Raw genomic sequence first — 27,767 nt, 5'->3', positions numbered from 1 at the left:
CCCTGATGTTATAAGGTAAACCTTTGGATTACTTAATCAATAATAAATTGTATAGAAGAATTTTGCCTTCTAAAATGGTACATTAAATCCTGCTAGATAACTAAAATACACATCACAGATGGTTAAGTATATAAAAAAAAAAAATAAAAAATAATGGGCATCTTTCAGCTAGGATTTATTTAAACAGAGTAATTTAGAGATCCTTGGAAATGAAGAAAAACAAACAAAAAGCAACTGAACAAAAACAACAAGCAAACAAAAACAGTTTAAATAGCAAAGGTCTAAGACATTAGGAGAAATCATACTAGTTTAGGCAGAAAAAAATCACAAATTACTTTTAATATTTGTAGACAGAATTCATTTTAAAAAATTAAACATTTCTTCTTCTTAATCCAATATATTAAAAAGCATTTATTTAGTGTAAAAAAATAAAGTCTTTATTGTTTCTGTCTACTTGGCATAACAATTTTTCCACCACACGCATTAAATGAGACAAGCAATTGGACTATTTCTAGTACACATAGCATCACTGATCAACATATTGCCCCAAGCCAATACCCTGGAATCTGAGCTAGCTTGTGCTTTCTGCTCTGAAAGCCCTGCCATCATGTCTGTCATTACCTAGGCAAGTAAAACTACAGTTTAAGAACATCGTTTTTGTTGTTGTTGTTTTGTTTGTTTGTTTGTTTTTCAATAGTTACTTTTGAAGACCAGGTGGAAGACTGCTCCAATGCATGCATTTCAATGTCAAATAGCGTCATTGGCACAATATTGACAACTCCTGGTCCTGGGAAAGCAGGTTCTTCATAAGATGGAAACCTAGATTTTGAGTAAAGAGAGTGGAGAATTGTAATTGCTCCTAAGGACCTGAAAAAGGGAAATTCTCTTTATGTATATTACATGTTCACAGCAAAAAAGACTTAACCAGTCTGTTTCTAGGGAACATTTTATATTTCCTATAAAATAAAATAAATGAATGTTCCAGGGGCAAGATCCTGACTCCTAATTTTGCCTGTGGCCTCCCTGCCATACCAGTTACCACACCAGTAGACAAGAAACAGGCACTACCTGCCTGTCAGATACATCATTGGATCTGAAAAGATTTGTAGTCCTAATCAAATTTAACATTTCTAGATTCTGTGGTGCGCTTGGGTTGAGTTTAAGTGATTCTCCACCTAATTTGGATGTTAATGAGCTGTAGATGGAAGTGGGTGATTCTCAACTTGTTCTGACTGCTACAGTTGAGCACAAAAGGAGATACAGGCTATATAGGGAGTTGTATCATGATAGAAATCTACAGAGAGGTGCAAGGCTATAAGGAGGCAAATGTGCTTGTTCTCTTCTTGACCTGTAAGGATTTGTAAAGCAAGTCTTTTTATTATTATTATTTTGTTTGTTTGCTTGTTAGGGGCCCATGCTTGGGGGATGGTGGGGGGTTATTAAGCTGTTTCCAACCCTACTTTATTAAATTTGTTTCATATGTTAACATATTTCATATGTTAACATATTTCATATGTTAACAACACGGTGGCAAAACGCTAACAAATGTCTCTGAGAAAACTGTCTTTGTTAGAAACGTTGAAACAAAATATTTTATCTGTAAGACTAGTTTTCCTTTATATTGGACTTCATGGAAGGAAATTCTCTATGTAATCATGAATCAGAACTGGTTGGGAAAAGGAACAAAATTATTTCATCTACTCATGTAGTCCCTATATAAATAAGATCATACATACATTGTCAAATGACAGCATAGTCTTTCTTTTTTTGGACTCTTGTAGACTCTGAGGACAGTAATTCCTTGTTGCTTTACTGTGACAATGGTGAATAGGCAGTGGGTGGGGTTCCTAGTTCTTCCCAGGGTCCTCTGGGTCCTAGAGGGTTTAAACCTCGTGAAATTAATCCTCAGTTATTTCAAAACAGTAAGTAAACACGTTTTTCCCCTTTCTCTTTTAAGGATTTTGTGCTGTTAATTCCTCGGTACCTAATAGGAATAACACTGAGCAGTTTCGCAGCACCACTGAGGATTTCCTATTGTATGAGGCTCTCAGGAAAAGAAGAAAGAAAAAAAAAAAAAAAGAAAAAAAAAAAAAAAGCAGGGAGGGAAGGAGAGGAAGGAGAGAAGAGGAGGAGGTTAAGAGAAGAAGGGGAGATTAAAGGAAAAATAAAACGAGTTTATTGGCAGTGTTGGTGGTATTTTTATATTTCTTGTATTTAGACAGAATTAAAACCAAACACAATTTTAATTTACATACTTACCACAGTATGTCTTGTTTAATTACCATCCTATTGTAAACCACATACCTGCCTATTTTATTTGTTCATTTCAATAGAATGAAGGAAGACAATGTCACAGAAGAGTATGAAGTAACAAATTTGTTATGATGTTCAAGCATTTCCTAAAGTACCTACTTGTCTATGTCATGGGTAATTCAGAGTTCAAATTCTCCTGCCCTTTTCTGCGATTATAAGTACAAAAGGGTCAGATTTACAAAAGTGATTAAGGACTTTAAATTTTGTGTAGATGCTTTGTAGGATTTTTTGAAAGTGACTTGCTAACCTACTCTTACTGAAATTAATGTCATTGAAACCAATAAAAATTAAGTGCAGTGACATTTCTGAGAAGAAAAAGAAAAAAAGATACCCAGGTACCTGCATATTTAAGCACTGAAATACTTCACCTTTCTTAGACACATCTGAAAATCTTACAAAGAAGCCAGGTCATCTACATATTTTTGAAAATGTTAATATAGGTCAGCCTACCAGTGAGCAAATGGTAGCAGCCTTACTGGTACCATGTTCACGATCTCAGAGAAAATTATCAAAAGCGTTATTTATTGTTTTAATAATTCTGAAAGTTAATCATAAGAGATTACAGAATATTTGGTAAATTGGGGGTCTCCCATGGCAGGTGTTAATATCATTTATTCCTCAGAGAAAGAGCTCTTTTTGAAAACTTCAGAGGCTTAAATTTAAATCACTGTACATATCTACCTTTCCAGTCTTCTCCTTGCCCAGTATTATCTACTTTCTACCCACTGCTGTTCCCTCAACACCGTTTTCTGCTTGCATGTTCCAATAACACCAATTGTTTTTCAGTCCAGGTGTCTTATGCAGACATTGAAGCCATGGAAGTAAGGCTGCACCATGCAATGTACAGAATCTTTGGATTCTCAGGGACTATCATACTTTTCTTAATGTATGGTGCAATAGAACAGTAAAGTTACTGCACCGTGAAAGCATAGCTAAAATCATGTGAAAAAAAATCAGTCCCAGAGGAAACTGTAAAGGCCTTCAGAATCTTAACTTTCCCTCAGAACTATTCTTCTGATCATCAAACCTTGTCTGTAACAATGGGTATTCACCCACTGGTATACAGATGAGCAGAAGAAACTGGAATTGCTGGCCACCTCTCAGTACCAAACCTTTTCATCATTAACTGAGCTTTTCATTCACCATTTTCTGTTAGTCAGCAATCTTTGTTTTTGTTCTCAAGAATACAGTGTACAGTTAGAAAATCATATGATAGAATCATAAACCTCCAGGATGAAAAGGCAGTTCATCTTGTGCAATGAAGGATTGTTCTCTCTCCACACAAGGGAACAATCCCTCATTTCACAAGTGTGCAGGAGAGTTCTATGTAATCTTGTCTGAAGCGATTCAAACATACTTATTTCTGTTTAGAGCTTGAATTGAAAGAAGATGGGGAGAAGTATTTAGTATTTTTATTTTGTTCTTTGTGCTTAATTGTAGATGATTTAATAAGAGACTTTTATACACACAGTGAAAAATAAGTATCTCTAATCCCACCACCACCCTGTTGACACCTATTTATTTATCTGTTTTTACTTGTTTCTTTCTTTCCTTTTTTTAAAGATTTTGGGGCTTATTTTGGATTTTGTTTACTCCAATGCACAGCAAATGCACGATTCTAATGTTAATGGATTCAAATTTGTTTACATTATATTTTTTCTTGTGTATACTGGTAAAATCTATTGAGATCTTTGGTCATCAGACAAAAAATCACAATTGTTGTCAGTTGTCTCTGACAACTTTATTATACATCACCAAAGTCATCTTGCTCCATCTGTTCCACCTTTTTCTTGGATTCTTTTGGCAATTTGCTAAACTCATTTTGTCCTTTGGTGTCAGTGCATCTGACTCAGAACAGAGCTGCAGAAGCTACACAGGACTCACTTTAATTATTTATACCCTGAATTTAGTTTGACTTTCTATGCAAAATACAGGCCTTGATGATCCTCTTTTCTTAACTGAAGTTATTGAGAGAGAAAGTTTGGAAATATTTTTCCCATTGCTTTCATCTCTGAGTAATATCGGGGATTTATGCATCAATATGCTGCATCATATTTATGCCCTTGGGTAGCTGTGTCAACACTGGACATGAGCAGTCATGGTGATCCTGGAGGAACTAAGTAACAAAGCTAGCAAAATTTACAGTCTGATAGCAGTAATTGTATAGGAGCTGGTGGTACCTGTCATTCCAGCAGCATATCATTTCTGGAATTCACATGTAAAGTACAATTAACCAACAACATCAAAAATTAGGAAGTTGTTAACGAGAAACACTCTGCAAGGCAACAGGCCTTGGAGTGAAGAAAATTATTAGTATAGGAAACAACACAAAATCCTTACCAAATAAAACAAATACAACATTCTGAACAGGAAAATAAGTTTCTTTTATTATTGTAAACTTAGAGGTGATCTAGAAATCATCTCTAGTCTTTCGAACACAGTAATTAGAGCTTTGACCCCAAATTATCAACCCACTTGCTTCAAAATATGTCTATTTCTTTTTACTTTTGTTGGCTGACTCCCTAATGTACACCAGAGTAACTTAATGAAAATCTCCAAATAGCGTTCCAATGTTCCTTCCCCATTATGCTAATACAGCTTTATTGCTGAATCTGCTAGTTGGTTGCTGTTATTTTTACTGAGGTTGTATGTCCTGTTTACTGCTCATGAAATCAAATGGCTCTGTCACTTCTGACTAAACAGGAATATCACCTACAATCATTTCTTCATGCTGAACTGTTTAGGAAAACATCATTTTAAAATGGCAGAGTCATGCAGGTGTTAATTTGTTATGTTTTTTCTGGTATATTTCCCTGCTCAGTCAGATTTTTTCTAACCTGTTTTTACCTTCAAAAATAAACAATCTTTTACAAAACTAAAGAAACATTTGCCCTTCAACAAGTCTATTTCTATTAATTGCTATTCTTTCCTGACCAGTCGGAGAAAAGTTCAGGAATCAGAATTTGAGCTCTTCTGTATATCATCATTATTCATTTGTGGGAATATATCATCATACTTAAAGTATACAGTGTGTGGGGCTTAATTTTCTGAGAATAATTGGATAGAGTAGAACCAAACACTTCATCATTAACATTCACTGCCAGAGCTCTGGGAAGATACACAGCAAAGAAAACAAAAACATGAGGGTGATAGACAAAGACAGAGTTGTGAAGGGAGGAAAGATTGTTTATTTTCTTTGTTTATCATGTATCAGATGCTTTTTTTCAGTGCATCCTAATTAAAGCAAGTGGTCTTACTTTATACCTGAAAAGACTGTCACATAACCATCTAAATTTATATCTGAAAAGGTTTTATCATTTTTCAGCATACGACAATAATGACCTTTCACATATGTGTATATATGTGTTTTGAGGACTGGCATGAGAAAATAAAATTTCTAAAGACAAACCAGTTTCCGTAACTAAGACTAGCTCCTCAGCTCATTTATGATAGCAGAACTCCATTGTCTGCTGTCCCGTATGCATTGAGAAGGGGAATTGTAAATATGAATGAGGGATTAGCTGTAGTGCCAAGATAGCTTGAAAGATAGGATAAAAAAGAAAAACAAAACAGATTTGTCCTATGAAAAAGGACAGAAATCTAGGGTAAGAGAGACTCATGTTGTTTCCTCATTTTTAATAGCTTTTTCTGCAGCAGGGAATAATATGGCCAACATTTAGCCATGTTAGAGAATAATAGATATAACATTAAAATATCTGGAATTTTACGTATATAAAAAGGAAAGCACATCCTACAGTGAAGTATCCCAACTTAATTAGACAAATGAAAACTACCCATTAAATATTTAAATCATAGTAATGTTTCCTGTACAGAGCTGTCACATTGTCTGTCAAGAACTGAGCCCTTAACTTGGGGCTGAGCATGGTCCAGTGAAGTTGGAGGCTCCCATGGACCTTTGCAGTCAGGTTGAATGGAAAGTTCTTGTATGGAATGTTTTGCCTTCAGAATCAGAATGTTTTGCCTTCTCTCTCTAATCAACTTCAGTCTGCAGCTTTCAGGGAGCGCTGAGGGCCAGTTGCTCCTCCAGGAAAGTGAAATGAGAACAGTGGAAATAAGAAGGCAGGCAGAAACAGTGACCTGACTATAAGGAGCCAAGATGTCAAGTGGCAAGTCACAGAATCATGGAGTGGTTGAGGTTAGAAGGGACCTCTAGAGGTCATCTGGTCCACCTCCCCTGCTGAGGCACCTAGAGCAGGTTGCCCAGGTCCATTTCCAGACAGCTTTTGAACATCTCCAAGGATGGAGACTCCACAGACTCCATGGGCAAACTGGGACAGTGATTTTAAGGTAAGAATTGCTCCAGTCAAGGCAGAGATCAGGACCAGAAACAGTGGTCAGTGTGATCACACAGCACGGCTACCACAACACAGTAATTCTGAGCTTGCCACAGAAAGCCATGCTGATGGGTCTATATCTATATCTGGGCCTGGATCAAGGAGTTACAAGCTTGAGCGCAGACCTAGATGCAAATCAGCTGCAGGGTAACGCAAGTGGGATGCTGGTGTTACAGAAAGAGCTTAAAAGCAGCTCCATGGGACAGGAGATGCGAGACCTTATTTTTAGCTTTTTTGTTTGTTTGTTTGTTTGTTTGTTTTGTGACAGCTCTTATCAGCAACAAAGCAACAAAGCTCACATTGGATTCAGCCAACTAAACTCTTTGGCTCAGTCAACTAATCTGATAAAAGGTGGATGCATTCCAGGCCCTGACAGTACCCATAAAGCATTGCTAATTACCACCCACTACTAGTCTGTGTAGTCTATGAAAAAATTTATTAATCTTCTAATGGAGTTTGTGAATCACAGCTGTGGGTGCCATGGGTTTTGTGTATCCTGCCCTGACCACACAAGTCCACAACCCAGCTTGGAAGAAAGACCAAGAACAACTATCAACAAAGCTGATTTTACAATGAAGCAATTGGCTACTGCATGGCCACAGGACATGGCAGCACCACGCTAAGCTGCTCTAAATAGGTTATTTGCAAGTGGAAGTCAGCAGTTCTAGATGTTAAATTTTACAGCTGTAGAGGAGAGATCCATCACATTTGGTCATACACAACTGGTGTGTTATATCGCTACTGTTTTCATCAAAAAAAAAGACAAAAGACAGCATTGTATGAGTCTCCATGAAGAAAATTAGCTCTATCCTAGCCAAAAATGTGACAGCCATGCAGTCTGCCTGCACAATTCAGCAAAATGTCAATGTTGTATCATTTTATGACCTGGACATGCACCAGCTTCCTCACAGTGTTTTATTTATTTATTTTTTCTCACTAAACATGAACACATGAGCTTGTTACAACATACCCTAATACATAAATCTACATACATGCTTAGGAATCCAGCTTTCCATCTGGAGCTAAGACACACAAAAATCATCTGTCTGAAAGTTGTATCCTGACTCTGGAAGAAATTACTCCCATCCTCAGCTTCAGTCACTGGTTGTCCTACAAAGATCAGTTCTGCCACATTTCACTTAAAATATTTATATTATAATTAATAATAATAATAAAAAAAAGATATTTTTATTATCTTTGCACAGCTTGTGATGAACTAGAGACTAGAGGTTTTCTTTGGCTTCACAAGAGTTAGTCTTGCTCATAGCCACTGCTGGCACAAGGGACCACAGTTCCTTCAACTTGAATTGACTTTTGTCTGCTGCAAGTGTTTCTTGCAGTGTTTTTCTTGCAAGTGTCTGGAGTGTTTATAAACTTACAGGACCTATGTTACTGTGCTATATGAAGAATAAAACCCTTTACTCCCAATACACAGAAAAAAATTACTACCTGTGTAGTTCTTCATGGTGGTTGGCAGATGGTAAAATCTTCAAAATCTTTCCATACCAGTAAATTCTGTGTGTTGTCAAATACTGACAATTAGAAACAAACAAAAAAGAAAGGCTTTGAAAAAGAAAAGAAAATAGTACTATTATTTTTGTAGATGTTTTCATCTTGGAATGAATGAAAAACAAAAGATGCTTGAAAAATCAGGTAACAAAGTTTCTATTGCACATGAGAGAGGAAGTGTTAATAACAAGACTCAGAGGCTTGGTCATCTGGTCAAATGTCCAGGAGAAAAGTGAAAGGCCAAGATAAAAGACTATAGCAGAGGTCAGAAAATACTGTGTGTTTGGGTTGGCTTTTTATTTTTTCTTTCTCTCTTTCTCTTTTTGAGCTACATTACAAAAGCATGCAATGTTCCAAAGAGTGTATGAGTGGGTTGAGGTCTCCATTCATTTTGTTTGTTTATTTGTTTCTTGCTTCCAAGCAGGAACTTGCTGTGACTCCTGAGATGTGCATGTGCATTTTGAACCAGTACATACCTGTAAAATTCAACAAGGTGAAACCTGCTGAGTAAGACAAGGATACTGAATGAGACAATTCTACTCTCTGGGGTGATTTGCTCATTATAACACATCCCAAGATCATTTCAACATTTTTTTCTTGCTTGCATCAAAACTCTGTATTCAAACACTTTGAACTTCTGACTCAGAATGATGAACAGAAACTCTTATATGTAGTCCTCATTGACTTAGGGTCGAGAGAGAGCAGAAGAAAAGTTACACTAATTTGAATTAGATTGAGAAAAGTAAAACAGGGAACGAGGTTTCAAAGCTTTTTTGAGATTAAAAATAAATAAATAAATACATAAAAGCACACAATAATGAAAGCTGAAAAAGAGGAAAAAACTACCCAGCTAAAATTCCTTTTGCATAGTATTTGAGGCTTTTGTCTTTTTTCCTAAAGAAACAAGATTTATTTTCTGTTATTTTTACGTGGAGAATCATATCTTTGTCTCTACTTTCTAACTTACTAGCTAATATCCAACCAAATTCAACATAGGGTTTAAGTCTTAAGGGTGCTCTTTAATTTTCTACAGTTTATATGAAAATAGGCAGATGGAAAGAGAAATTAAGTCCTCTCATTGAGGCACAGGTTGTTAGACAAACACTGTACTAATCAGATGTGAATGGCATCAAATAGAAGAAAGACAGAAAGAAGGCCCCAGATATTGGTGGAGACCTGAAGGTAGGTGCCTTCAAAACAAGAAGAAACAAAGAAACTTGTGTGTTGGGACCTGTTCATTGTGCCAACCTCCTGCTTCCATTCTCTGGGTACTCAGCAAATCCCAACACTAACAAAGTCATAAATCAAGAAATAGAAACCTTTGGCAGCATTAAGAATTTCAAACTCAGATTAGAAAGCTGTGCAATATTTTCCACTGTTGTCAATCTCTGCTGTAGAGGAAGACTCACTTTGTTATACCTGGATATCCCAGCTAAGAACCTAACAATAAGGGGTAAAAACAGTTCATGACATTCTTGCTTTTAATAAAATCTTTATTTTGAAGGATAATATTTACATGGGCATTAGCATTTTTTATTGTCTGGATTTTTATAATTGAATTACTGCCACATTGTCAGCTTTTCCAATTTTAATACAGCTTTCATAATTTTTTTTTTTTTGCAACAGCTATTAAACACAAGCAATTGCACAACAAAATTAACACAGTTGTAATTTAAAATAATGAAGGAAGTGCTTAACTCTTGCAGCTTGGATAAAAGCTTGAAAATGGTACTTGAGATGAAAAAAAAAATTAAAAAATATATGTAGATACACAGATAGAAACAAGAATAAATAAAATTTCATGATTTTTTTCTATAGGTACACAGTATACCAAATAAAATACACAGATGTCATTTAAAATCACATTATATGAACACAGTATTGTTGTATTCTGGGGGCTGCCTGATGGTTTAGTATTGACAATATTTTTTATCAATATAAACACCATTTCCTTTGCTAAAATGCTCATCCAAAACTGCAGCTAGTTTAGATTAACCTCCTTTTATTGATTTACATCTAACAAGGATCCAGCCCCATATTTTAAAATGTTTGCTTCTAACTTAAGGCACTCACAGTAATATAAATTGATTACTCATAACTATACAACCAATTGACTCATTCGGTAAATTATATTAATCCACTATTTGTAGCCTGCCAATGAAGTTCATAAAGATCCTTCTCATAGTCCATTAATATTGACTCTCAGATTTAATGAGTTCATTACAATAACCATTACTGTATTATTAAAATGCAGAAGGAAATGTGAGCCTGTTTCATGCAAATAAAGAATGGCATAATTAATCAAATGATACTTTTATTATTAGCATTGTCATTGTCATCCAGTATTTAGTAGTCCTAGTTTTTGCTTCAAGATAGCTTTGTGCTGTGCACAGCACAAAGCCAAGGAGTATATAAGCAAGTTCAAATGAGACAGAAGAGTTTAAGAATACTCTGAGAATTTATAAGTAGTGAGGCAGGCATTTGGTTCAGCCCATCACTACATAACTAATCACAGAATCACAGAATGGTTTGGGTTGGAAGGGAACTTAAAGATCACATAGATCCATCCCCCCCCAGACATGGGTAGGAACACTTTCCACTATACGAGGTTGCTCAAAGCCCCTTCCAACCTGGCCTTGAACACTTCCAGAGATGGGGCATCCACAGCTTCTCTGGGTAACCTGTTCCAGTGCCTCCCCACCCTCTGAGTAAAGAATTTTTTCCTTATATGTAATCTAAATCTACTCTGTTTTAGTTTAAAACTGTTATCCGATGTCCTGTCAATACTCTCCCTGACAAAGAATCCTGCTCCAGAGTTCTTGTAGGCTCCTTTGAAGTATGGGAAGGCTTTTCCCCAGAGCCTTCTCTTCTCTAGGCTGAACAACCACAACTCTCCCAGCCTGTCTTCAAAGGAGACATGCTCCAGCCTGATCATCCTCATGGCCCTCCTCCAGACTCACTCCAACAGGTCCATGTCCTTCTTGTGCTGGATGCCCCAGGGCTCCAGGTGGGGTGTCATGAGAATAGAGCAGAGGGGGAGAATCACCTCCCTCAACCTGCTGGCCATGCTTCTTTTCATGCAGCTCAGGATATAGTTGGCTTTCTGGGCTGCAAGTGCATATTGCCAGCTTGTATTCAGTTTTTCATCAACTATACCCCCAAGTTCTTCTCCTCAGGTCAGCTCCAAATTCATTCTCCGCAGAGCCTCTATTTGTGCTTGGGATTGCCCTGACCCAGGTCCAGGACCTTGCATTTGGCCTTGTTGAACCTTGTTGAACCCTGTTTGTGACGTTTAGTCACAAACCTTGTAATCTTTCTTTTTGATCCCTTTAGTTCCGCAGTGGTTGTTTTAAAAGAAAACTACACTTTTCTCAGTTCTTTGAAAGAACAAAAATTAAAATGTTTAAATACAAATTTTAGTTCTGTATGTTCTGAAGTTCAAGCAGTGTTCTAAGGCTCTGTCACCAAAACAGATCAGTATCCATGGCACTTAGGAGTCATAGAACATAAAAATTATAGAGGGGAGGGATTTCAGATCTCTGCCTCCTCAGCTTTCCACTATGGATATCTCTGCAACTGAAGATGTATGCATGCCTGTTTGCAAAACTAGTTTGGGTTCTGTTCTCTCCTAGTACCTGGGCAACTCATCCAGGTTTCTGGAGTCTACTGCACCTGTGTCCATACTCCAGCATTAAATATGTGTGAGAGATCTTCTCTGGCCCTGGGGCTAATGGGCAAGGGACAGCCTACAGCCATATCAGATCATCCAGATGACAGTGACTATGGCAAGAATAGGGAATGGTCCTACCTCTATCTGAAGTCATGAAATATTTGTAGAAACGTTTTGGGAGAACGTTCTATGGCACAGACAATGATCATGTCAGGGACAGATAGTGGATAGCATGGTGGATAATTAACTTCTAACACTCAGGAAATTCCCTGGTAGCATTTACTTCCCCACTATAGTTACTGTCTGTAAGGCTCAGGCACTCAAACCACAGCTTTCAAGTCCCTTACCAGTAAGTACTTAACATCTATGTAACATCTATGGCTGGATCAAACCATCACGTTGCTGTAATCACTAAAAATTATCTTTCCTTATTCTTCATGTGCCGTTTAAAATAATAAATTTAATAATAAATAAATAAATTTCATTTTGGGCAGTAAAACTGTCCTTAATTACTAACTTAATGTATAAGCTATTTACATGGCTTATAAATTACACAGAATTTTCTAGGTTGGAAGAGACCTCAAGGTCATCGAGTCCAACCTCCAACCTAACGCTAACAGCCCTCCACTAAACCATATCCCTAAGCTGTACATCTAAGCGTCTTTTGAAGACTTCCAGGGATGGTGACTCCACCACTTCCCTGGGCAGCCTGTTCCAATGCCTCACAACCCTTTCTGTAAAGAAGTTCTTCCTAACATCTAACCTAAAACTCCCCTGGCTCAACTTAAGCCCATTCCCCCTCGTCCTGTCACCAGGCACGTGGGAGAACAGGCCAACCCCCACCTCTCTACAGCCTCCTTTAAGGTATCTGTAAAGAGCGATAAGGTCACCCCTGAGCCTCCTCTTCTCCAGGCTGAACAAGCCCAGCTCCCTCAGCCGCTCCTCGTAGGACTTGTTCTCCAGGCCCCTCACCAGCTTCGTCGCCCTTCTCTGCACCCGCTCAAGCACCTCGATGTCCTTCTTGTAGCGAGGGGCCCAAAACTGAACACAGTACTCGAGGTGCGGCCTCACCAGAGCTGAGTACAGGGGGACGATCACCTCCCTAGCCCTGCTGGTCACGCTGTTCCTAATACAAGCCAGGATGCCGTTGGCCTTCTTGTCCACCTGAGCACACTGCTGGCTCATATTCAGCCTACTGTCCACCATCACTCCCAGGTCCTTCTCTGCCTGGCAGCTTTCCAACCATTCCTCTCCCAGCCTGTAGCTCTGCTTGGGGTTATTGCGCCCCAGGTGCAGGACCCGGCACTTGGCCTTGTTAAACTTCATGCAGTTGACCTCAGCCCATCGGTCCAACCTATCCAGATCCTCCTGCAGAGCTTTCCTACCCTCAAGCAGATCGACACACGCACCTAACTTGGTGTCATCTGCGAACTTACTGAGGGTGCACTCGATGCCCTCGTCCAGATCATCGATGAAGATATTAAAGAGGACCGGCCCCAGCACCGAGCCCTGGGGGACGCCACTAGTGACTGGCCTCCAACTGGACTTGGCTCCATTCACCACGACTCTTTGGGCCCGGCTATCCAGCCAGTTTCTAACCCAACGAAGCGTGCGCCAGTCCAAGCCAAGAGCAGCCAGTTTCTTGAGGAGAATGCTGTAGGAGACGGTGTCAAAAGCCTTGCTGAAGTCAAGGTAGACCACATCCACAGCCTTTCCCTCATCCACCCAGCACGTCACTCTGTCATAGAAGGAGATCAGGTTCGTCAGGCATGACCTGCCTTTCATAAAGCCATGCTGACTGGGCCTGATCGCCTGCTTCCCCTTCAAGTGCTGCATGATGACTCTCAGGAGGATCTGCTCCATGAGCTTTCCTGGCACTGAGGTCAAACTGACAGGCCTGTAGTTTCCTGGGTCTGCCCTCCGGCCCTTCTTGTAGATGGGCGTCACGTTTGCTAGCCGCCAGTCGATTGGGACCTCCCCCGATAGCCAGGACTGCTGATAAATGATGGACAGCGGCTTGGCCAGCTCCTCTGCCAGTTCCCTCAGTACCCTTGGGTGGATCCCATCTGGCCCCATCGACTTGTGCACATCTAAGTGCCGTAGTAGGTCACCAACCAGTTCTTCATGGATAATGAGGGCCACATCCTGCTCCCCATCCCCTTCCACCAGCTCAGGGTACTGGGTATCCAGAGAACATCCGGTATTGCCGCTAAAGACTGAGGCAAAGAAGGCATTGAGCATAAAGAAAGTGTCTGATCCTGTAGATCCAATTGTAAGGGGATATCCTGTAGAAAAGTTCCTTTGCTGCCAGCTAAATTGAGTACCACTTGATGAAATTGCGTCTCCCTGTGCCAAAACTATGTTGAGCAAACAGTCTGTGAAGAAAACTCTGTCCTCTGAACCAGAAGGCTCACTAGGAGCTGGGGTAAGCCTTTCTTGCCTGGGAATCGCTAATTGCCTACTTCCAGGAACAGTGTTATAGGGAGGCACTCATAAATACACAAGACAATTTTTTTACTGAGTGAACCCAAAACACAAAGTGGGTACCACTGCCTAGTTTCTCTACTTGTACAGCTAAAAATAAGCGGCTGAGAACAGATCGAGCCTGAAAGCTGATTAACTTTGTGACTTGAAAATAATGACTACAGGCACCGTTTTGGCAAGACTTGAGGAAGGAATCTGTCATAGGGCCCTCTGCAAGAGATGAATGGAAATTAAATGAATTTTCGTATTTCTGCTGATATCATAGGACAATGATGATTTCTCTGAAGACCTGACTCATGGCATATCAAAGACATTGAAAACTTTTTGCAGCATTTATAAATTTGCTCAGTAGTCCAATAATTTCTTGGATTGTAAACTTCTTCAAAGGCAAACACATACGACAACAGTAACAAAGTAAACTGAGGATAAAGAATCAGCCTTAATCTATCTTATTTTCTCTGCTTCAAGTGAAACCTAATGCTGTAAGATCTATACAATTTCCCACTGACAACTACGCAGATGAACTCTTGTACCCCTGCATGAAGCAGAACTGTTACCTACCAATTAACCTTCTGTGTCAGAATATTTCCTGCTATGTTCTTTTTTTGTTATTGTTGGTTGGCTGGTTGGTTTGATCTGTTTTGTTGTTGTTGTTTTTGTTGGTTTTTTTTTTGATTTTAGAATGTTTGTTTAGAAGCAATCCCCATACTGTGAAAACTGAAACTTCTTTGTGCTTTCTGAGCCTGATCTGTAGTTACTATCTAAAATCATGCATGGAGGGTAAGATCCAAAATTATAGCAGCTTCTTTCCTCATTCCATGATTTCTTCAATAAAGCAACCTCAGCTTACATCACCTCTGGAAGTCCCAGTTTTACTTTGACTGCACAGTGGTATAGATGGCCCCTGGGTGTACTTCAGCACTCTTAATTGCAATTATGGTCAATTGGCCAAACAGCTCCTGCTCTTCCAGCATTGTGTCAGCCAGAAAGAAGGACTTGGTGGACCACCAAGATCTTTGTCAGTCTTGTGACAAAGTAAATGGAGACATGACCCATTTTTTTATACTTCAGCATGCAGCTGATCTAAATATCCTTTAGGATGTGGACCTAGGAATGTCGTATGCTATGTCTGTTACATACCTCTCATACCATCATGTATATCCCTACCAAATTTAGACTCTATTCTTCCCTGTTAAAAAAAAAAAAAAAAAAAAAAAAAAAGGTTACGAAATACTCCGCATTATTGAACCTATTTGAGGTTCAATATAATTAATTTGTTCTGAACACTGGTGACACGAAGCACAAACTTTCTGCAACCGCCAGAAAACATTCCATAGAAAAAGTCATTCAAGATAAAAGTTATTGGCAAGGACAGAAACTGCTAACATCAGTCAAATGTCTTCCATATCTCATCTAGATGTATAATACATTACTTATTCATTTATTTATTTATCTATCTATCTATTTATTTATCAAGCAGAATGTGGGAGAAAATTATGCCCTTCAGACTCATTCATTTCTTTGTTCTGTAGAGCCTGTTGGTAACAAGAGGGATGAAATGTATAAATTTATCTGAGTATTTCATATGCACTTTGAGGCTGAGACCTCTTTCTATCAGAGACAAAAAAAAGACAGTGTCCAGTTTTTACACACCCAGCCAGTTCCAACCACTTGCCACATGCTCTGGTCATTGCAAAGCATAAGATCACATATTACTTGGAGTTTCTGACCCAGGAAGATATGCCTTCTCATTCCCTATATATCAGCCAGAAAGGGAAAAAAAAAAAAAAAAAAAAAAAAAAAAAAAAAAAAAAGCACTTTAGCAGTAGTTATAACAAGACAATTCAGTTTGTGTGTCAACAATTCCATTATGCCTTTTGGTGATGCCTTATTACCTCAAGTTAAAATACTAAATCAATTTAAAATGTGTTAGTTGATCTGCCTTTGTGATTTTTTTCTGTCTCTTCACATAATGGTTGTAAACCTTGTGACTAATAAAATGTAAAACTGGATATTGTTAAAAGTTATTTAGCAATACATGATGGATCTGATACAAGAACAAGGAAATTTTTCAGAGAACATACCAAATCCTCCGACCCAAACCATCATTCTCACAGGGATAGCTACAACCGCTTCAAAGAGAATACGAAATCAAATTAGGGATGGACATATTGGAATTGAGCAGCAAATATAAAATATGTGAGTAATCTTGGCATTATTTACTGTCCAGCATATGAGGAAAGATAGGAACTTTTTCTCTGTCTCAGTATGTTCTAAATGACTGTGTAGAATTCTCTGCCACTAAATTATGAATTATGTCAGATTTAATATTACTAGGATTCAAGAAGGAAAAATAACTTTTAAAATACTACTCTTAATTCCATATTATATCAAAGTCACATATCCTTTTAGTTACATTTCTTGGTGTATATCTGGAAAAAAATAAAAAAGACAGTACTGATGTTTGCACAGGATAACACTTTCACAGTAAAGTGGGAGAAAAAAGCAAGAATAATTCTGTATTATAATAAAATGATTGCAGGTTGTGATTAGATGGCTCCTTTCATCCAAGAAGCTCAAAATGCACTACAAACATTCACTGATCTGGAACTGATGCATAACCTATTAAAGTCTATAAGAATACTTCAAATGATTCAGTGAGCTTTGAATCAGGATCTTAACAGAGAAGTCTGAATTAAGGTTGTTTATTTCAGAGTCAAAGCCATTTATAAACAAATTATTTTGGTTTAATGCATTTAGATAAGTCTACGTAAGCAGGTCTATTGCTTGTCTAAATAAGTTTCGTTTGTTTCTATAAATGACAAAATTGTGTTAAACTACGGTAATAAAGTGTTAGACTACTACATCAACATGTTTAAATGTATTTCCAGAGGGGGATCTGCCTGACTTGAATAAATTGTTTGTAAATTGATACTGTTACTCATTGCAACTCTTCTTGTATGGACTAATCACATGGCAAAAAGATAAAAGCTAAAATTACAAAGGTATAATAAATACTTTGCTGTAACTATTATCACAAGTGTATTTCAATATACATAATAATGTTAGATTGACATATATATTATTATTATTTCCCTTTAAGCTGTTTTTACTGACAGAATATTCTTTTTAACTTAAGGGTTTTTATTTACTTCACACACACTTAAAGAAATTATTTACTAAGTGAGATGAACTGATTCATCTGTTAAAGAAAAATGACTTAATAATATAACTTAATAATATATTTTCTGATTAAAGAATGCGATTCATGAGGTTCAGCAGAATCAGGCTACCTTTTTTGATGATGTTGTCCAAAGGATCCATTTCCAGGTTTGATACTCAGTTTTGAGAAATTTCAAAACTTTTTTTTTTTTTTTTTGGACTAACAATAAAGTGTTACAGTGACATGTACTATCCTTTTGTGCTTTTCCACATTTTCACCAAATTGAAAGGACTGAAAAATAGAATGGAATTCTTTATTTACAGATAAGAAGGTACTCACTGCTTGTGATCAATAGTATTATATCTAGAGATTCAAGCAGCTCAGTTAGAACCGTAACAGGCAGAGTTTATTACTAGTAAATCAATACAATGTCTCTTAGCCATGCATCTCTTTCAAGAATCTGTATAGTATAATGATTATCATTATATAATAAAGTCCAGTCTCTCTTTTGCTATCTTCTGGTTTTGATCTTGTAAAACTGGGAATTGATTTTCCTAAAAATCAATATTATATTTCCACCATGTGGCAGATACACCACTTAGCAACAGCTCCAGGTGCCAGCCCTTGAGTGGGATTGGGAATGAATACATGCTGAGGGAGAAATTGCTCAAAAATTTGAAGATCAACATCTCCAGGCTAAAGAGCTATTTATTTTCTATGCCATGGGTGTAACACTGCAGCTTTCCCTAAGCAAACCTGATGTGCATTTCCCATTGATTTTTCTGTTTTCTTCAGCAGAATTAACTATCAGCAAGGAATATGTCTCGTTCGTATGCTGGATTTCCACAGATGTGAATAAATCCAGCTCATCTCACATGACAGAAAGTCAAGGAAAGCAGAAAGCCAGCTGCTGCCCTAAAGAAAAGTTGAAGGTTCATCTACTTTGATGACAGTCATACAAAATATCAGACATTTATGCTTTCAGCAATCCTTGTCACAACTTGATTCATTTAGACAGACTTGATACAAGAAGAGATGTAAAGAATCACTTACTTTTATACAGGTATTAAAGGGCTATAAGCCTTCGTTAGATAGATGAAGACTGATAACAAGACTGATTGTCTTTAGGCTATGCTGTGCCTCTGAGATCTCATCAGTATCTAAATCTGTCATAAAGCATGTCTAACAAAAAGAAATATTGTCTATTTGGACAAGTTGCTTTCTTCATTAAGATACTGTTATTGAATTCTTGTAGTGATAGGAGATTTTATCATTGTTATCTTAATTTTTCCTCTTCAGAGTCAAGATACTAGCTCTTTCATGACACCACCTTTATGAAGATAATTTTAAACAAACCATGCACCAACTGTTTATGTCTCCTAGAGAGAGCCCTTCCAACTGTTCATGTCTTCAGGCAAATCCCAACAGGGAAGCATAATTGTATTCCCAGTAGTTATTTTCTGAGCATGATTGGTGAAATTTATTCTCATAGTCTAAAGAAAAGATCAAGACTATTCCCATTATCTGAATTATTCAGGGTTTCCTCAACACATCTGGAAAACGTATTTATTTTCCCCTTCTTTTCCTCTTTTTTTTTTTTTTTTTTTTTGTAATTTTTTGCTGTTCAAGAAAAGCCTGACATTTCTGAAGAAATAGCAGTATAAAATAATAAATGTTATTTGTATAGGATTTAAGTATTAAGGTATTAATTATTAACTATTACTTTAAGTATTAGAATATCATTATATATTTATATATATATATTATTATAAGTATTAAAGTATTAATTCTCATATAGAGAATTAAATCAAAACAGTGCAGTGTCTTCCTTGCTTTGCCACTAAGAGTTTGTTTTGGTAATGGATTTTCCTGTGGTCCCCAGCTGGCTTCCAAATAGCCAGTATGCATTGCTTCAGCTGCATACTTATTTAGCAGATATAAAAAACTGTCCTATCACACTGAAACATTTGAATTGTTTCGACATCAGTCTTCAAGCAGCATTACCTTGTATATCACTTTATGATACTACATGTTTGGGTTGCTATGGAAAGGATGAACTATCCCAATAAATCTCTCTTTATGGGCAGTAAATTCAAACATGATCAATTTTCTGGCGATGTAAAAGCTTCGTTGGTAAAGATCTCATTCTCCATGCTTTTGGCCATTATATCATGCCCCATTACCATCTTCACTGCACAGCTTTATAGTTAGCAGTAAGCTTAATTCAGGATTGCAGTAGTTTGCTAAGATTTGGTGTCAGGATGCAATATTTAAACGTAGGTGTCTGTCTTAGGTTACTGTACTCCATCTTTTAATATTTCCATTGTTAGATAGAGTATTTTCTTCTAGTGTCCAGTGAATTTAAGACTTTTGAAATATTATTACTATCTGTGTATTTCAGTATCTTCTTTTACAGAAGTTATTTGAAATGTTTTTATATAATGTAATAAATCACATATAAAGGTGATTTGTTGTATACTCAGATTTGTTGTATACTCAGATATTTTTCACATCCATTGCTCAGTATAAGTGTTCTTGCCCCGCTTCTAAAACATGTATTTTAAATTAATGTTCCCAATTTAACATATCGTAGAATAAATCTATCTGGGACTCACAACTTCATCATTGTCATAAACAGCACAAAAATTATTCCAGATACATGTATACTGTTTGTTTCTCAAACAGAGAAAAAAAAAAAAAAAGGAAAAGAAAAATCTTATAATGCCTGACATCATCTTTATTTATAGGAAACCAGCATGTGACAATCACAGCACAAGAGATTAACTATTCTTCCCTACCCAAACATTTTTCATCAGAATTTTAAACCTCAGCATGAAACTAGTAATGTTCTCACTTGAGAGGATCAATATGTGGTTGCTGGGAAGACCACAGAGATCCTGCACCTAAAAAATATTTGATATAGTTTTTCTGTTGTTTTGTTCGTTTGTGTGTTTCTTTGTTTTCTCTTGTCTGTTTTATTAATCTGAGTTTGAATAGCATAATTCTTTTTTTAAAACTTAATTCATAAGGTTACATCATTCTAAGTCATTATGAAATATTTTTGTTTCATAAATCTGTCTATATTTGTGCAAATTAAGGATTTTTCTTAATAAATAAATAATAAATAAATAATCTATTCTTTAGTCCATTGCATACCAAGCATTTGAAGTAAAAGTAATGCCCTTTGATATTTACCAAATTCAAACACATGACAGACCCAGGTAAATTTCTTTTTACCTTCTTATTAAGAAGGTAAAATAGGACTTACATGTTTGTTTGTTTGTTTAATTTCTATTTACAAAATGGAAGCTGCTCATATGGTTAATTTCAATCAGTTTTGAGATGTGATTTTTTCTCAAAAATGAAATTGTTTCTGCATCTTTTCTTGTGATTTGTCATTTGTCTCAGCAATCTAATGGTTGAATAAGTTAAATGTGAATTTCAAATGAAGAGTGCCTCAGATAATTCTTTTGTATGATTCTAATAGCCTAGCAGCTGTGATAAAAACCTTTCTAATTTAAAAAAAAATGTATTTGCTTAATTATTTCCTTCCCACTATACATTAATCATAATTATAACAAGTTGTTAATTCTGTTTGTTTGTTTGGTCATTTCAAAAAACATTCCAGAGGGTCTGATGCATTGTAAATAAATGTTGATGCTTTTCTATTATATATAATGATCTGGCTACTTGTGCATGCTGTCTAAAGTTTCACTTCGTGTTTAAATTTTGGCATCTTCACAAACACATGGAGCTCACCAAATCTCTATAGAAATTTACTCAGGAAAAGACGGTAGACATAATGTAAGGATAGAAACATATTTGATAGACATACTAATGTCATTCAGAATTTAAGTTTTTTGTGTGTTTTTTTTTTTTTTTTTTAAACAAACAATACGTTTTTGTCTATTATATGGTCTATTATTTAGTCTATTATACACACACACACATACAATATCTACACAGAAAATGAATACAATTTAAAGCTGAAAAATCATTTCAAGTTCACAAAGGCAAAGACTTTTTACCTACAATAATAATAACCAAAAACCCCAAAAGACTAAAAGACTAGTTTCTTTTTTTTGTTTGTTTGTTTGTTTCTGCAGTTTTGCTGGCTATAGTGAAAACTCACAGCTGTGATATACAGTAAAAAATAATCAGTGTTTTCTTTCCTTTCCCCTTCCTTTCCACTTACTAAATCATATTATCTCTCAGTTAAATGAAACATGCAGAACTTTATAGAATTCAGCACAGAATATTTTCTCTGTAGAATACTACAGGAAGGATCTAATAACCTAAGAAAATGTGTCATTACCAATTCAATCTGGTATTCCTTTATAAGTTATTTCTACCAAGACCTCCCAAATCCATTTAGTATTCTAAAATGACTTTACCCTTATCAGTTGCTGTGTAGGTATTCTGATGAGAGAAGAGAAAATTTTATAATAATTTTCTTAACATAAATCCAGGTACATTATAAAGTAGAAGAAAACATAGTCCAGGTACATCATAAAATAGAAGAAAACAAAGCCGTGGTATTGCTTGTTTAACAAATAGGATAATGCAAATGTCTACAAGATCTACATCTACTGACGTGCACTTGTTTGGAATGAATGGAGATATGTAAGATTACATAGACAGAAAAGACTTGGGCATCACAGCACTGACTTCTGCAACATCTGTGATGATTCATAAAAGCCTGGTAGGGTGCCAGCAAATGCAATGGACAGAGAGAAGTAAGGAATAAGAATGTGACTCATGGCAGATAACATACTGAAAGGAAAACTTTCTAAGTTAATTAATAAAAACTCTAAGAACAAAAACATAAATTCCAACCTCCTCCAGATTACAACTGTTTTTCATCTGTTACTATAGAGAAATGCTCCTTTTTTTTTTGCATAATCTTGCAAGATCTTCCTCTTTAACGTATGGCTCCTTAGTTGTTTTCTTATAGAGAAAATGAATGGGCCATGCTCCCCTTCAAAATGAAAATGAATTGAGGTGCTGCTTCCATTTTTCTGCGCATCATCTCAGTAACTAAAGCAATTCACTCATCCTGGGCATGGGAACTACAGATGTTCTCATGTCTGAAGAAGATTAGACTACATATTTCTCATGTTCCAGAAGATGATGTTCTGCAGTCCTCTGGATGTGAAGTATTCAGAGACAGGCAGATGTAAGTAAAAAATATTCTTCCTTTATTTATTTATTTATTTTATTATTTAATTATTTTAAGGTCATTCTACCTAAGAGGGATGTCAGTAAATATTACTTGACACAGAAGTAAAAGAACTGATGCATATGATTCTGTGAGCCCAGAAAGTTATGGCAAAGTTTTTTGGTACTGTTGACTGCCAGCTATATTTTAAAAGAGAATCTTGTTGATGTTAGATCAAATGTCTGCTGAAATTAAATTTTGTATTCTGAACTGAATGTAAAGCATCCACTTCAAAGAAGTCTGAATCTGAGACCCTTTCCTTTCAATGAATCTCATGTTGCTTGACCAAATGCTTATTATTTCTCTTCATAAACAAAAGTACATGGCAATATACTACAGTTTATTACAATTGCTGATCAGATGAGGATTGTGCTACACATTTTATTTTTTTTTTTTATCCTAAAGTTTTCTTTTTGTATCAGTTAAAAAACAAATTCTCAAGATTTATGTTCTATATTATGTCCATTTTCCTTGTTAGCATTCAATTTTGACAGGAGAGTGTTAATAAGTGTTTGTGTGTTTTTTATTTTTGTTTTGTTTTGTTTTGTTTTCCTCATGTATATATAGATGTATAGAGTGTGGTATTATTGCCACAAGAGATTCTTATGATTATTTAGTTTGAATGTATGCATGTCCATTTGTCTACATAGGCCAGTGGATGTCACCCAACAAAAAAGTGTAAAAAAAAAAAAAAAGTAAACCTGAAACCAAGGTGTCATCCCATACCTTTTGACTCATTAAAGTTAAGATTTTATATTCCTTTTGAAGAGAACCATGGAGTTCCCAATGCACAGATATATGACAATATTGTAATGACACTATTTAAAAGAAGAAGAAGAATGTAAGAAAGTCTCAAGACTCACAGATGTAAATTATTCAAGAATAAGGTGAAACAAGAAAAGATGAGAAGAATTCACTTTCTTTAAAATTCTAAGGGTTTCAGTACATAGGCCCTGGGCAATTTTTTCAAAGCTAAAAAAAAAAAGTCAGGAGATTGGTTTTGCTAAAGAAGACACAAGGACAAACTTTAAGCATGATTTGGTCAGTGAGAGACTAGAAGGCAGCGTTCAAGTCATTGGTTGAAGATTTCTGAAACTAAACCATCAAATCACATCATTAAACGCATTAGTGGACCAAGGTCTATCTTAAACAAGCTAGAATTTCTTCCCTCACAATACCTATTGGAAAGACAGTAACGATAATTCCCAGATTACATGCAATTAAGATTTGTATATGTCCATTAGACACTGGGCAGGTGTAGTACCTGAAATTCAATTGTTCTTTCTCCTCTAAGTTTAACCTTCTCCTGGGGTTTTGTATTTACAAACATTTTGTCATTCCCATTTACGGTTACCTATACACCTTATAATTTTTCTCCAAACCTTTATCATATTTAGTTTAAATAATTTCACACAAAACAATATCAAATATTTCACTAATTTAAGGAATTGCTGATCCAGAAAATAAATTTAAAAAATAATTCATATCAGTCTTGTGTATTCTGTGATAGATAAATTATTTTATCCTAATTTCTGTCTACCTCTGCATGTTTATACTTTTCCTCAAAATTATCTCTAAACCAATGTCAGTCTAGCAGTCGTTAACTGTTCAGATGATTCTTTATAGATTACATATTAAAACAAACATAGTAACTTTTTATTTTTCTGTCATACATCTTCCCCCATCTATTATGAGATTATTTTTTTATTAAATCTACAGTTCCAATTATTCCATTAGGATTTTGGGATGACCTCCAGTTTGAACACAAAAGCCTTTGAGCTTGGTTTCCACCTTATGTGTTACAGTTCTCATTTTCGTATCTTCTAACATAAGATTCCGTTGCCCCATACTCAACTTCAGTAGCTTCACTGAAAAGCAAAATCAAATATTTGTTGAGGTTTTGAGTCATTAACTTTAATCTTGATCTAACCCTTGTTCACAGAATCACAGAATCACAGAATTTCTAGGTTGGAAGAGACCTCAAGATCATCGAGTCCAACCTCTCACCTAACACTAACAGTCCCCACTAAACCATATCCCTAAGCTCTACATCTAAACGTCTTTTAAAGACTTCCAGGGATGGTGACTCCACCACTTCCCTGGGCAGCCTGTTCCAATGTCTAACAACCCCTTCAGTAAAGAAGTTCTTCCTAAGATCCAACCTAAAACTCCCCTGGCGCAACTTAAGCCCATTCCCCCTCGTCCTGTCACCAGGCACGTGGGAGAACAGACCAACCCCCACCTCTCTACAGACTCCTTTAAGGTACCTGTAGAGAGCAATAAGGTCACCCCTGAGCCTCCTTTTCTCCAGGATGAACAAGCCCAGCTCCCTCAGCCGCTTCTCATAGGACTTGTTCTCCAGGCCCCTCACCAGCTTCGTCGCCCTTCTCTGGACCCACTCAAGCACATCAATGTCCTTCTTGTAGCGAGGGGCCCACAGCAACTGCATTGTACTCTTTAAAAAATTGTATGCCCCAGATAACTTTTTTTACAAATTTTGCCAGCTCATGTTTTCAAAATCATTGAAAAGACTTGGGGACCTAATTTTCAGTTTTTTTTTTTGTTTTGTTTTGTTTTAAGGAGGTTATATACCACAATTCCTGTGATAATTTTGAGAATCTCATATACCCTGCTTGCTGAGTAGCCTATTACTTGCTAGGTATTTATTTAGAATGCCAAGGTTCTTTTAAAATGAAGATTCTGGCAAATTGACTTTTTTTTTTTTTTAATTTCTTTCTCTATTTCCTTTCTTTTTTTTTTTTTTTTTTTTTTTAATATATTTTCATTTTTCTCTCTGTTAACTAATTTTATTTATTAATGTTTTAAAATTTACAGGATACATTTTTTAAAATCTCAGCCTTTCTTCTAATTTGTTTATATGTTTTACATTTAATTTTAATTCTCTCTACCCATTTGAATCTTTAGACTTCTCATGCCATGTCTTTTACATCTCTGATTTTACCTGATAGATGTAAAAGATATTAACAGTGAGAAATGAAAAAGACAAGTTCCTAAGTTCAGATTCTGACATCCAAATTTATTATTGAGTTTCTTATTTATTATTAAAAATGTATTACAGAATTGAACAAGCAGAGCACATAAGCAAAAGTTACCTGAGGGAAGGCATAAGTCATTCTGTGACATGTTACATGTACTTAAAGTAGCTATTCACTTTTTTATTCATGAAAAAATTGATAGATTCTACATTAATTGTTGAATACCTTGATGGCCTCAGCTACTTGTGCAATTCAAGGCATCTTCAGACATATTTACCAATATGTCATGTGGCTCTGTGCCCATTTTAGAAAGGATTAAAAAGAACTGTGGATGTGAAACCTCATTACAAACTTTTGTCATATTTCATTTTTAAAAGGAACCTGAACGGTGCTTACTAATTTTATTTATTAATTGGGAAACATAGTCTTAGAGAATGGGTGTTGAGGGAGGTTAACCATACCCTCCACAACAAGAATGCTAACATAAATAACAGCAAGTACATAGAATATTATTTTCAATTACACTTTATAACATTCTGCCTCTTCCCTAAAGCTGTAGTAAATTTATCAATATTATTAACTTACCTTTAGAAATGTAGTTTTCTGCTACCTGAAACTGTGTTAACCAGTAAGTTCAACATTAAGGTTAAGGCTGAAACACACTTCTATGTGGAAATTTGGAATGAAGTTATCTCTTTCAGAAAAACAAAAAGGCACAAATACATCCAGGCTAGCTTTTGTAACTGAATTGTCCCATCTGAACTACAAGTGGTGTTGCACCTGCTCAAAGGACAGCAAGGTAAGGACCCCTAGATGTAACTTGCATTTGAAGGAAGCTCTTTTGAGGTGGCTATTTCAATGCACTAGCTCTAGAATGTCCTTAAGGTAAGTCTAGAATTTGAGTTAACTACCTAAAGCTTGATAGGATTCATTCATTTAAGACATCTCCTCAGAACATATATTATTTTTATTAATTATTCATATTATCTTTTTATTAACATATGCATGCATTTCTTCACTACCCTTGATTTTTTTTTTTTTATACTGAGAATCAAGATTAATATTCAATTACCAAAAAAAGAAATTGAAAGAAAGCATCTTGAAATTTTCTTTTTCTTGTGTCTACCTAGTATATGCCAGTGTACACTTTTCTCAAGGTACAAAAGTATAGATTTGTTTAAAGAATCACTCTCTGATTTGTGCATACTGTGGCTCTGCAACCATTTCAGTAATTTAATTGTACTATCTTTTTTTTTTTTTTCTTAATCAAATTGTCCCTTATGTTGCCGAGACTATCTCTTTACCTCTCTATGAGAGGATGCAGTCTCAGTCTGAACTGAAGCAAGGTCTGTGCTTCACAGTAGAAGTGTTTATGTTTGTTTGTTTTTTGTTTGTTTGTTTGTTTGCTTGCTTTTTTATTTTTTACTTTATTTTTGACATAAAAGAAAATATCCTTCAGTCCTTTAGGAACTTCATGGATGGAAAAAGTGTAACACGGGGAAAATACAGTATAATCCCATTCTGTAGGCTTTCATAGAGAATATAGGTCAATAACTTTCAAAAATTGCTTATACCTTACAGATCTTAATCTTGAAATGTTAAATAATATATTGATTAGGGATCTTCATGTACATAACTACAAAATTAGCAATAACTCTCACAGGTTTGGTGGCAAATGTATTGTGAACCTTGCAGAAAATGGTGAGAAAACATAAACATTTTCATGTGCACGTTAGTGAGAATACCGTTTTCTCTGAGCTTGTAAATGATTTCATCATCAAACACCATTAGAGCACAATTAATGATTCCTTTCTTCTTCCAATGAAAGAGAGAAATGCATGAGCCTTCAGTGTGCCCATATTAAAATATTTTGCCTAATTTTCTCCTGACCCTGCAGTATCTGATTATTCAAAATAAAATCTATTTACTTCATTCTTTTCAAACTCACCTTTAATGAAGCCCCCTACAAATCTCACTTTACCAACCATTTGATGGGTTTATCATTCTCCTGATCTTTGCAACACATATCGTGTTCCATGATGTAACCTATTACAGCATT

General features: G+C 36.0%; 1 protein-coding gene across 1 annotated transcript in view; it reads right to left on the bottom strand.

The window, feature by feature from the left end:
• Window positions 1-632: 632 nt before the first annotated feature.
• Window positions 633-27,767, bottom strand: part of LOC311445746 (uncharacterized protein) — a 72,036-nt gene continuing 44,901 nt past the window's right edge. Inside the window, exons 6-7 of the mRNA XM_084538146.1 lie at window positions 8,118-8,200; window positions 633-819 (exon numbers count right to left, since the gene is read on the bottom strand). Of these exons, the coding sequence (XP_084394272.1) occupies window positions 636-819; window positions 8,118-8,200 (267 nt within the window). The 3' untranslated portion in view covers window positions 633-635. The remainder of the gene's footprint in view (window positions 820-8,117; window positions 8,201-27,767) is intronic.

This window comes from Aythya ferina (genome assembly GCF_964211825.1).
Source record: "Aythya ferina genome assembly, chromosome: 1".
Classification (NCBI taxonomy): Eukaryota; Metazoa; Chordata; class Aves; order Anseriformes; family Anatidae; genus Aythya; species Aythya ferina.
This window is presented reverse-complemented; position numbering and strand designations above follow the sequence as displayed.